The 11,945-nt window shown below is 35.8% G+C and overlaps 1 protein-coding gene across 1 annotated transcript; it reads right to left on the reverse strand.

The window, feature by feature from the left end:
* Window positions 1–1,228: 1,228 nt before the first annotated feature.
* LOC110808395 (CDPK-related kinase 3) lies at window positions 1,229–10,651 on the reverse strand. Its single transcript, XM_088219546.1, has 11 exons — window positions 9,587–10,651; window positions 5,582–5,712; window positions 5,007–5,048; window positions 4,595–4,703; window positions 4,351–4,429; window positions 3,536–3,832; window positions 2,982–3,091; window positions 2,375–2,482; window positions 2,135–2,197; window positions 1,760–1,927; window positions 1,229–1,669 (listed from the first exon to the last, which is right to left on the reverse strand). Exons 1-11 carry the CDS (start codon window positions 10,142–10,144, stop codon window positions 1,529–1,531), a joined length of 1,806 nt encoding a protein of 601 aa, XP_088075672.1. The 5' UTR covers window positions 10,145–10,651; the 3' UTR covers window positions 1,229–1,528.
* Window positions 10,652–11,945: the final 1,294 nt, after the last annotated feature.

An 11,945-nucleotide genomic window follows, 5' to 3' on the forward strand; every position in this document is an offset into this window, starting at 1 on the left:
TTTAACTAATCTAAAATTCAAATTGATTAACTTCATGCGTGTGTTAAACTTACAGATTTTGTAATGATATCATATATATATATATATATCTATAAATTATATTATATATTGACACACATACATATATATGATTATGTATATATTAGTACATGTACATATATGAAATGTGTTAATGGGTTATAATAAATGAGTTCACGGGATTCAATCTGATTAAAACTATTCTTTTGACACATTTAAAAAGATTTATCTGTTAATAATTTAAACCCGTTTAGATATGCGTCTAAAGTAAACTAATTGCACAAATAGATCATGCTGATTCCTCCATAAACTGCATAGACTTGTATACTTTGTTTTATTATGAATCTGATAGTTAAGAAAGCCGTATAAATTGCAAAAACTTAATCGATACAGTATAAAAAGTCAAAGTGTATTTTCCTAAATGGAAAATACATAAAACGGGCAGCGCTATTTGCATGTCTTTTTCTTTGTAAGCATCAACCTGGTGAAGGTGAACGGTGACGAAGAAAAAGAGACGTTGCCAACAGGAAGAGAACTGAGGAATTTCGAAGAAGGCTGTGGAGAAATTAATGAAGGAAGACATTACTGATTTAAGAGAGAGTCAATTCAAGCACACACCTTGAGAGTTTTACCAGACCTGTATCATCATGGCTTGATCATATAGTAGTTGAAGACTGGAAGAGAAAATGAAATTTTATATATATATTTTCTTGGCTGCTATATAGTAGCTTTTCTGGCTGGCCTTCCGCACCCAGAAAAGGGCTCATGCATCGTCAACACAGTTTCAACTTTCATGTCTTCAAAATCCATTCTTTTTTCTCCAGGAAAGTAAAAATAGTAGGAAAGTCATCCGACAAAATCCATGATGTGATTTGATTTGGTAGAGAATATATATCAGAGTTCAACAAATCTTCCACCTGAGAACCTTGAGCTACCTTCCTTGCTGTTGCTTTGAGCTGACTGCTTTCCTCTCCCATTTTCAACTATAAAGGCAACTACCCTTTTCGAAAAATCAAATTTTTTGGTCCTCCAACTCCAGCATAATGTTTTCCTTCTCATAGTGCGGAAGGAGAGAGAGAAAGAAACGTGTTCAAGCTTAGCCATATACAGGCTGCGTATTAAGCAGTGAATCTAACACAGCAGGTTACAAAATAGAATGGTTATTGGATACATGTTGAAAAGAGAAAAACTATAATTGCTTGAGAATAGCTGAGAATCAAAATTGAAAATAATTGTTATTAATTATGATTATCAGAACTTTTTGGCCGCTAAACAAAAATACTTGCACTTTGCTCATACCCATGGACTTATGATATGCAAAAATAGGGTATGAACAAGAGAATTCTACAAGGTAATTTGCCTCAATCAGACTTGGGCATTGACTGTTAACTAATATATATTTCATGTATGCACATTTTTGCTGTACCCCCAACCCCATAAGAAAAGAGGGAAAAAAAATTGAAAAACCTTCCAACTCCTGCAAATGCCACAAAAGGACATATGTAAAAGGCTACCTATGGTGTCTAGCATTCGAACTACGCAGCGTCACACCATGTAAAAATTTTGTATATCCAAGTAAACTAAGCTTCCCATCAGTGTTTCTGATCCAATCTCTGAGGAATGAATAAGCTGAACGGCCTACATTTAACTCCTGCAATAAGATATTTGGCGCATAAGTGGATAATAACATTTCAATAGAACGAAGCCCAATGGAGTTCAAAAGCCTCTAATCAAACATTACCCTTGCCAGTTCTTCAATTGAAATAACTCGGTTACCCTCCTGTTCAAAATGCTCAAAGGCATTGCTTGCAATCTGATCCCACCCTTCAAGAGCCTCCAATTGATGCGTGCTAATAGCAGCAGCACAGAACTCTTCAAAGTACATCTTCCTATAAGCAAGCGAGTCCATCTGGTTTAAAGATCAAGCATCAAGGTGAGAAAAAATAATTTGATAAAAGAAATAACACCAAAATGAAAGTCATCAGATTGAAGGCACTAAATAAAAAGCACAAGCAGAAACCACAGCAGATTTTTATATCAAGACCAGCTGGAGTTGTATGCTTGTAAATAGGAAAAGAATCAAGTTGTCCTAGTAAGATGTCTAGGGATGCCTTACCGCATTGAAAATTTCAGGAACCCTCGACTCCCTCATGGCATCAGTTGCATGTCGAACGAGAGCCTGCAAAATTATTTTATTATACCCAGAAGATTGCTTCAAAAAGAAAGGATAGGAGGTTTCTCATGCCTAAAAGGAAACTATAATGGCAGCCGTTCACTAAAAAATTACACAACCAAATGTCCCTTAAAATGATTAAACCCCTTGATTTTTAAATTTTACATGAATGGAATCACTAACCATTTTGAAATTTTCAAGAGAGATGCTCCCATCCCCATTTGGTTCCAACAGCCTGAACTGAGCTCTAAGATATACAAGTTCATCCTCAGTCAAAGCTTTTGAGAGAGCCTGCAATTGTATGGGAAACACGAAAAATGAGTAAGACTTCAATGAACAAAGGAAAAATTCTAGACTTAGCCTCATCTAAGCTGAAGTTTTCGGCGAAGTATGAATCGGATGTTTGACAGACAATGGATCAAATGGTTAATTTGGGATATAATGCATGCTGGTAGTGCAATTCAGAAGTTCAAATTTCAGGTGGATTTATAATTTCATAACTCTTTTTAAGCATACATGTCAACCAGAAAACTTCAGTTTATAAATGAAACCGACCTAATTTTCAAACGAGCAACCATGGAAATCTTCTATGACCTTTCCTCATGAAGCGAATATAAAAAATTTCTTTCTTCATGAAATACTTCGAAGAAATGTCTTGTTGTAAATACTCAAAACAAATTTCTCAATATGGACTCTTGAACAAATACCACTTAATGAATTACAAAGAATCTCAATATCCTAGCCTGAAACATAAATCTATGGAAGTGCATGAAAAATAAAAGAGCAGTACCTTAAGTGCAGCACGTTTGAAAGGTGTAGCATGCACGTATAACTTGACTAACTTATAGATTAGAATATCTAAGGGGATAGAACGGCTATCGTCCCGCAACCATGGATGAGCTGCAATAACAAAATTTTGTCATTGTTTGAAAAGATGTAAATGCCTGAACTATATTATATCACATGTCAATGATAACTCCGAAACAATTATTTCAAAATTTGAATTTACAAGGTAAATGTTAGTGCTAGAGATGTTTTTACATGCTTCATTTGCCATACATAACACACCTCTCTAAATGCTCAATTGACGTGTAATAGAAGCAGAACTTATATTTCTCTTTTAACTTCTTTTTAATATTAATTTGTCTTCTTTCCCTCTTTTTTCTTTGATTGGGGGAGAGGGGAGGGGATTATTGAGAAAGGATTCCATGAACTGAACTGTTACTGATCCTTATGCCAGCAGAAGACCGCTTGCAATAGTATTTAGCTGAGCATCAAAAGACGCCTTCCAGTTCATTAATATAGTTGAAAATTCATATAAAAGAAGAATTACAACAGACTCACTTAGAGCTTGAACAGCAGTCATTCTTTTTCTATAATCCTTGTTCAGAAGTCGCTTCACAAAGTCCTTAGCCTCTGGAGAGACAGAAGGCCAAGGTAGGTCTTCAAAATTGGGATCAGACCTTAGCACAGCACGAAAAATCCCTGATTCTGTCCGTGCCCAAAAAGGTCGACTTCCACATAACAAGATATAGCTAATAACACCAATACTCCATATATCTGCTTCCAGACTATAAGATCTATGCAGAACTTCAGGCGCGACATAATATGCACTTCCAACAATATCATTAAGTCTTTCATCTGCCCAGACATATCACAAGTAAAGAAAGTTCATTTAAAAATGCCACCTTAAGGAGGAAATCATCATTGCGAACACATGCAACTCAAGTGAATGCAAGTATCTTTGTAATGTCAGTCAGGTCATCACTCACAGAGAATTTTATATATATATATTTTTTAGATAAAAAGTATAGAATGTATATTCACAAGGTACCAAGGGAGTACCACACATTGGTACAGTAGTATTGACCTATTTATTAACATCATCCAGTAGGCAGATGCCATAACCAGAGCTTCATTATTGAATTCCAATTTGATAGCTCACACCATTAAACATTAGTTTGTGTAAATTTTTTTTCCCAAGACGGCGCATAGAACATCCAGCTGACACATGGAAACTTAAAACTTATATAGAAACATTTCCTCCAGGTACAGAGAGAATCACTAAATAAGCTTATCCATTGCAATAAACTCAGTGCAGACTTTAAAAACTTATAGAAGCAAGAAAATCTCAATAAAGGATGATCATTAGTTCTTACCTGTTCTGATGAAATCCGAGAGGCCAAAGTCAATAAGCTTCATATCAGCATCTTCACCACCAGAAGCAAATAGGAAATTCTGTAAGGAAACATCAAGAGAAATAGTGCATACCATAATTGTAAAAAGTGGGAGAGAATTTAACAAAAAAATTGCACCAACTCTATCTCCAAAAAGAATATGAAAAGAAAGAGGCAAGACAAACTTGATTAGTTAAGTATGCAACAAATTACAAAGGGCATATACCTCTGGCTTTAAATCACGGTGTACCACGCCTTGAAGATGACAAAATGAAACCACGCTCAGAATCTGTACAATTATACTTTTCGCATCTTCCTCTGTATATCTTCCTCCTCTGAGGAACAGGAATTTCATGTCTCAATACAGATAAATGAAGACACTGTGTTTGTATCCAGAGAGTTTAAATCTATACATTCTACTTCCTAGATAGGATAATCCAAAAAGTTTCACTGTGGCTTGTAACTGAATCTAATGATAATTGATGAGAGGAAAATTTGAGAAATCTTAACTGGTACTAATATCTCAGCTATGACAATATATAGCCAACTTTTACAAAATGTACCATCTAAGCCTGGGAAAAATAAAAACTCTAGATAGAACAAATAAATATTGCCAATATCACAGGGTAAAATAATACCTTGCTAAAATTCTGTCCAAAAGTTCCCCACCCTCGCAGAGTCTGATACAAAATAAAAATTCAAGAAAATGTCAGATTAGTTTGGGAAACACGTAATATAAATATAATGTTATAATAGGAATATTTCAAAACTCCAAGCAATAATAACAACTAAACTAACTAATTATTTTCTCAACGGTTGATCCCCCGCCTTCCACCCCCAGTGTCTTTAACATGCTATACCTCACTCTTTTAAATAAATACACTAACTTTTTTTTTCTATCTGCCCATTACATGGAGGAGACACTTCATGTTACTCAAACCTTTAAGCTCTTAGAAAGAGGTAAAAGAGTACACCATTTGACCAAATGTCCAGTGTGTAATAGCATAGACTAAATAGAATGTCATAGCATGAAGCAAAAAAAAAGTCAATAAAGCAAGCTATTTAAATGATAAGAGTCAAAATTCCCCTCTGGGAAGTTCATAACAGTTAACAGTATGCAAAGCGAAGAACAGATAAACCCAAGATAAGCATCATCAAAAAGCTAAACCACATCCCAAGATCAAATCTGAATAGGAAACAAGAAAAGACATACTCCATGACTATGTACACGTTATTGGCATCCTCACATGCATCATAAAATTTGACCAGATGCTTATGTCCTGATAGTGCTTTCAATATTTTCACCTCCCTACGAACATCCTCAATGGATATTGGTGTTGTCATCTGCCAAACAAGCATTGTTATAGTATATTCTCCACAAATTATAAAAAAGCTTGACTTTGGATGGAAAAGAAAAGATGTCCCAGCTTTAATAAAATGGACAAGCAAGAAAAGCAATCAGAGAGCATCCATTGTAGCTTCACAGACATAACATGAGATTGATCATTATTTAATTATGAGAGGAAGCATCATGAATTTCTACTATTGAGCCAAAAATAAATCGCAAGGAATTGAGTACAAGCTGCTAAACAAAACTTAAGGAATACAACAACCACATACCATAGGATGGAATATTTACGCAACTGAGGAGGAGATAATTGGAAGTTGCTAACAGTAACCATGACATGAAAGATTGATGTTTAACCACGGGGTATAATATCACGTAATCATTTTTTTTTTTTCTCCTCAGATAGAAGAAGATTGTGCTATTCACAAGTCACTAAGAGGCTGCCAACTATGCAAAATTATTAGCTATATACAATTAAAGATATCTACTAAGTATACGAGCTCTCCTCATTGGAAAGAGGACGACCACTAAACATGTAAAAGTGGACCATATCTAATCTTATGGAAGGGGGTTCCTTCACCTCAAAAGCTCAGTTGTTCCCTTATCTAACAGGTCAAAAAATATGGGAGTGACTAGAATTATTTATTTTTTTGAAAAAGGGAGGGGCTAGAATTATGAAAACAAGATGAGTTTATAACTGTAATATAACAGTCAATATCTCCAAATTCATAACTTTCCATTCAATGAAAAGTTATATTATCAAGTAAGATTTCTTTTCAAGATCTTATGGAAAGAATTATATGGCTCTATCAAATAGTTTATACATATCTAGGAAGTTTCTAATTTGGGAATCTTTCCATTAATTCATGCATCTCTTTTCTCATTTAGCAGAACAAGTGACTAAAACACAAGCCAACAAATTTCCATCAGGTAATGCTACATAATCATACACTACACAGATTAAACTCTGCATAAGACATCATAGGTTGAAAATAACCAACGAAACAGAACACCACTGACTTGTTTCTGATTATACATTTGACCATGTCAAATCTCTCACAAAAGGACTACAATTCAATGCATCTTCATATATGCAGTAGCAGATACTTTTACTATGACTCCTCTAAGTGAATATTTGTTGTTAACAAAATTAACTACTAGTAACTACAGTTTCCTTCATGTGGAAGATTGCTCACATTGCCTTGACTAGAATAACATCTCTGGTGAAATATACTTAACCGAGTGATAGAGAGAAGAGGTTAAAGGTTACTGTAGGAGACGAAAAACACGCAAAGGGAGAGCACTACATTCTTAAGTTGTAGATAAGATATGTAACAACTTGATATATAAGAATCAGAAGGAACAGGGAAGAAGCCAGACAAGAAAGAAAAAAGTCAACCAAATAATCTGGCTTCAAAAGATATACTGTTTAACCAAAGCCCTTCAACTTGCCTGTTTTTCGCAGCTGTCAATCAGTTGTGGTTCGTGCCAAGAAATTCAGAGTTTTCATGCTTTTATCTTAATGGAGCTACTGGTAATTGATAAAATCAGGCTATATCTAAATAGTTGAAACTGAACGATAATTATTTCCAATGTTGTCAAAGATTGACAGGTTAAGAAATTGATCTAACTAGGCAAACCTTGATTCAGCAATGAAATCTGTCTTACCATCAAATATCCTGAATCATTTCTTTTTGTTCAAGTCCTTTACAGGGGGCACATAGCCCAGGGTGGTGAGAAGGGACCCTCTCCCTCTTGGTTAAGGCAGAGAAGAAGAACCAATGGACCAATCAGTACATGCTCATCATGATGTATTTATGATGCATGGTTGTAACAACACTACAAAACATGATAGCAATTTTGCATATTACAAAAAGCATGCAAGCTTATCCCTGTGTTACAAAGGGCATTGCCATGAATAGAAAATTCAGTGGCTCCTAACCACCTTGAAGATGTAATGCAACACTTATACAAGCATCCATATAACATGCATACATGATACGTGCATGCACATTATTATCTACGTGTAGCACAAATATATTAATGCTGCAACTGCAAATGCAACTTTCACTATAACCCTGCAGTCATCCCTTGCCAACATATACAAAAAAACAAATCCTAATATACCGGCAATAAATCCAACATTAAAATCATGTTGCATAAGAAAAAAAAAATTCTTCTAAGACATGTTTATTGAATTGTCCAAAACCCAAAGTTTGGGAAGCTCATAAACTCCCATCAAACTTTGCAACCATTACTCAAGGTGGTCAGGATCCTCTCTAGTGATTAATCTGATACCATGTAATTTATTGATAAATCCATTGGGTGATTTTGTACTTCATAACTTAATAAATACACAAAGAGTCTACCTTTAGGTGGAACACTCATAATGAAGAAATACGTTTCAAATAATAGCATTAAATGCATCCCATCATCTTGATACTTATGGGACTTTTGCCACGCTATCCATGAAAGCAAATTGGCAGAAATTTAATGGTATATTCAGGGATGATCACCAATGAGGATCCAGACCACAAGAAAGTGTGCATGAATAATCTCATTTGACATTGCAGTAAATTTAAGACATACCCTCTTACTGTGTGCCAGATAGAGTAATGGGATAACACTCATTTTGCCATCGAGATCACAATGCCACATGCTAATTGAATATCAACAATGGGCGTTCCTTTCTTAGAAGATTCAGGATGGGTATTCATGTCATAACCAGAGCAAAATGCTGATGTAGTTTTCATTTTCCAGAATTAAGTCAGTAAAAATTGAGAATGGGAGATATAAGGAGACAGCTCTTCAACAGGATTTCAGGATGTGATACCTTATACCAAGATACAAACTGCCACATACTTGTTGGTTGGATATCTAGGATCCATGTCAAATCAAATAAGAACAGCAACAAAGATATAAATTGACAAATTTGTCATTTCAGTTGCCGGAAATATGTTCATTGTGCAGTGGCAGCTAAAAAGGCAAGGAAAATATCAATCACTCAATAAGGAAATTTGTGCAGCCAGTAGGTACACGTTGCATGTTTGGAAACCATATCCCGTCTATTTTCAGCAGATTCCATGTGTTGCTCTTGGATTCTGACAGCAATATTTCCATCTTGCTTTCTCTTCTGCAGTTATTGCTCTCAGTTGGTCCTAGAAAAATAAATCTAAAGATGATCTGTAGTAATAGGTGAGCTACAGATCGATCATAGTACAACGATATACGATCACCAGTTTCATACTACCTATTATGCCCACCGAGCTAATCTATTTTCAGTTAGATAAAGTCTATATGCACGCAATGGATACGGACAAAACTGCCTGTCCTTACCACACAGACCCAAATTTTGACGAGTAAATATTTCTTCTGGAGCTTCCAAGAAAAAGACTATAGATAAGACATGTACAAAAGGGACAACTAATAAGCCCCAAACTACACGGGAGCTTCCAAGTTTAACTAGACATATCTGGAAAATTGGAACCCTACTTCCCCAAGCTTTCGAAGAAGACAAGTTATTATTTGAGACCTATCCTTAGCAGATGCATGGTTTTGAAGTAACTATATTAGCTGCACCAATTAAGAAACTTTTCCATACGCATAAAAGATCCGAGATTAAGTATTTTTCAACAAGCTGAAATGTTAAGGCACATCCTAACTTATAAAATTTAGAAAGAAAAGGGGAAAGAAAATGTAAAACCTTCAAGACCAACTACCAAAAGTGTTGAAATTGAAGTCCCAAAACAAATTCCCCAAGAAAAACACTAACAAATTGCAAAATCAGCTAAACACTCTTTTGTTCAAATGAGAGCAATGTACACAATCCGTCGCGAAACAGTACAAGTGAGAAAGATAATGGCAGTTTACCTTGGCTTTGGAAATGATCTTAACTGCAACAGGCTGATCCTTGAGCTCGCCCTTTTTAACTTTGGCAGAGCAAGTATGCCCAAAATGTCCTCGCCCTACTTCCTTTCCGAGCTCGTATTTGGCTCCAAAATTCTTACTGTAACCAAAGTTCTTGTCCAGCGACTGCTCCTGCTCGGTTCCTCTCTCCTCGGGGATCGGCCCCTCTTTAGGCTTCCCACCGCCAAAACGCTTAGCCAGGGACGCCTTGATGTGCTTGGCAGGAGATGGTGGAGGAAAAGGCCGGCGGAAGAATCTCCTGGGAGTAGAAGCTCTAGCTGGCGACGGCGAGACACCAGCAGGCAAGGGACTGGCTGACACTCCATGGGGGTAGGGGCTGGGCCACGGACTCTGGTTGGAGGAGCGAGCGGGAGTGTTCTTCACGGACTGCACTCCGACGGAGCCGTTAGCAGGAGTGGAGGGCACCTGATTGCGATCACCAGAGACGACGAAGGTGGTTGTATTGGCGTTAGTTTCTCCAGTATCGCCCTTGAGATTAGGTTTACCGTAACACTGACCCATCTTAAGATCGTGCTCCGGCGCTGTATCCGATTAAAGGACTGAGTCAAAGTCGAGGCATCGGACGGCGAAGATAAGTTCACCGCGGATCTGATTAAAACCAGAGAGAGATTAAAATAATGGAGTGAGAGAGAGACAGAGAGAGAGATCTACAGGGAGAAAACGATAAAAGAAGGGAATGAAAGAGCGAATTGAGTCAGAGAGAGAGAGAGAGAGCAGTGAGACAGAGACAGAGACAGAGACAGAGAGAGAGCGGGTCAAGAACAGCTGAGAGGAAGACGACTGTGACAAAGAGAGAAATTATAGGGAGTGAGAGAGCGCAGGAAGAAGGTAAATCAAGGGACGTTGGATTTGGGGAATCATCAATGGAAGGTGATAATTACGATGTGGAATCGCTTGATTTTCGACTTTGGAATTCTGCATTCTCATCATCACTCCTTATTTTCATAACTCCAATTTCCTTACTTCCATTTTCTAATCTCTCTCTCTTTTTGTTTTGTCTTTTTTTTTTTTTAATTTAAATTCATTTTGGCGAAAAGAGCCGAATAACATTTCTTGTTGTTTAGGTGTACACAGTAGCCATATTTCTAGATTTGGAGGGTAGTTTAGACATTTCAGTTAGTCCTTTCAATTACTAAAATGCCCTCTTTGGACACGTGGCCGGCAACTAATGGATGATCGACGTTACATCGACACGCATGATTTTGAGCGGCTTCAATTGCCGACGAAACAAACATGCACACAACCTGGTTCGAAGGTTCGAAATACGTGAAAAGATACATCGAATTTACGAAATAAAAATAAAAAAAAGGCAGAAAGCCGAGAATCAAACTGACAGTTCAGAAAATCTTGATCCTACGTGGCATAATCTTAGCCATCCATTTAATAACATAAATTAATTTCCTTTGATATTAAATTTATTTTTAGGAAAAAATAAATAAATAGAGTGGTTGGAAAGAAATGGGAAATAAAATTAAAAATTAGAAAATGTTGGTATATATTGAATTTAATACAAGATAAACTCAAAGTAAGATTTAATAATTTTAAATTTAGAGTTAGATTTAAGTTGGGCCGTACACATTGCTGTCGAGTTATGTGTAATGGGAATTTGCAGATGTAAGTATATATATGTATGTATATGTATAATATATTGCAAATTGCATAAGGTTAATTGAGTTGGTGGAGTTTATGATAGAAGGTGAATGTAAAAGAGTGCAGAATTAAATTTAGAAGGAAACCAACAAAGCAGAAGCAAACATAGTTTGGAAACCAACCCTCCCTTTGCCTCAACACCATATTTAATATTCATCCAAATCAAGTAATTTACCCACAACCTATACATACAGTTCTTTAGGTACTTACGCCATAAAATATTAATACATATTTAACTACATGTACTAGTAGTATATATACAGGTCATATAGTAAGTATGTCATGTGAAGCAGTGATTTAGTTACCATCTTTGCTTAGATTTTTCTTTTCATTTGTATAAATAGTAATTGATGGATACAATGTGAGTGAGAGGAGAGCATGTGCAACGAATTTATTGCTATAAATGAAAGAAAGGAGAGGTTGATAGATATACAGTTCTTATCTTAATACCTGTAGGCTATCCAATAAGAAGAAGACTTAGAGAACCATCATTTTTTTTTTTTTTTTATAAATTTGGACGGAACCTTTTATTTATATTATGTAATTTTTAATTTAATACATAATCTTTTGGACAAAATTTCAGTTCAAATAATTAACAGTATTATACCTTTATATTATGTTAAGTGTACATATTATAATTTTAAAAAATATT

Source organism: Carica papaya, chromosome 5 (assembly GCF_054855325.1).
Source record: "Carica papaya isolate Zhongbai chromosome 5, ASM5485532v1, whole genome shotgun sequence".
Classification (NCBI taxonomy): Eukaryota; Viridiplantae; Streptophyta; class Magnoliopsida; order Brassicales; family Caricaceae; genus Carica; species Carica papaya.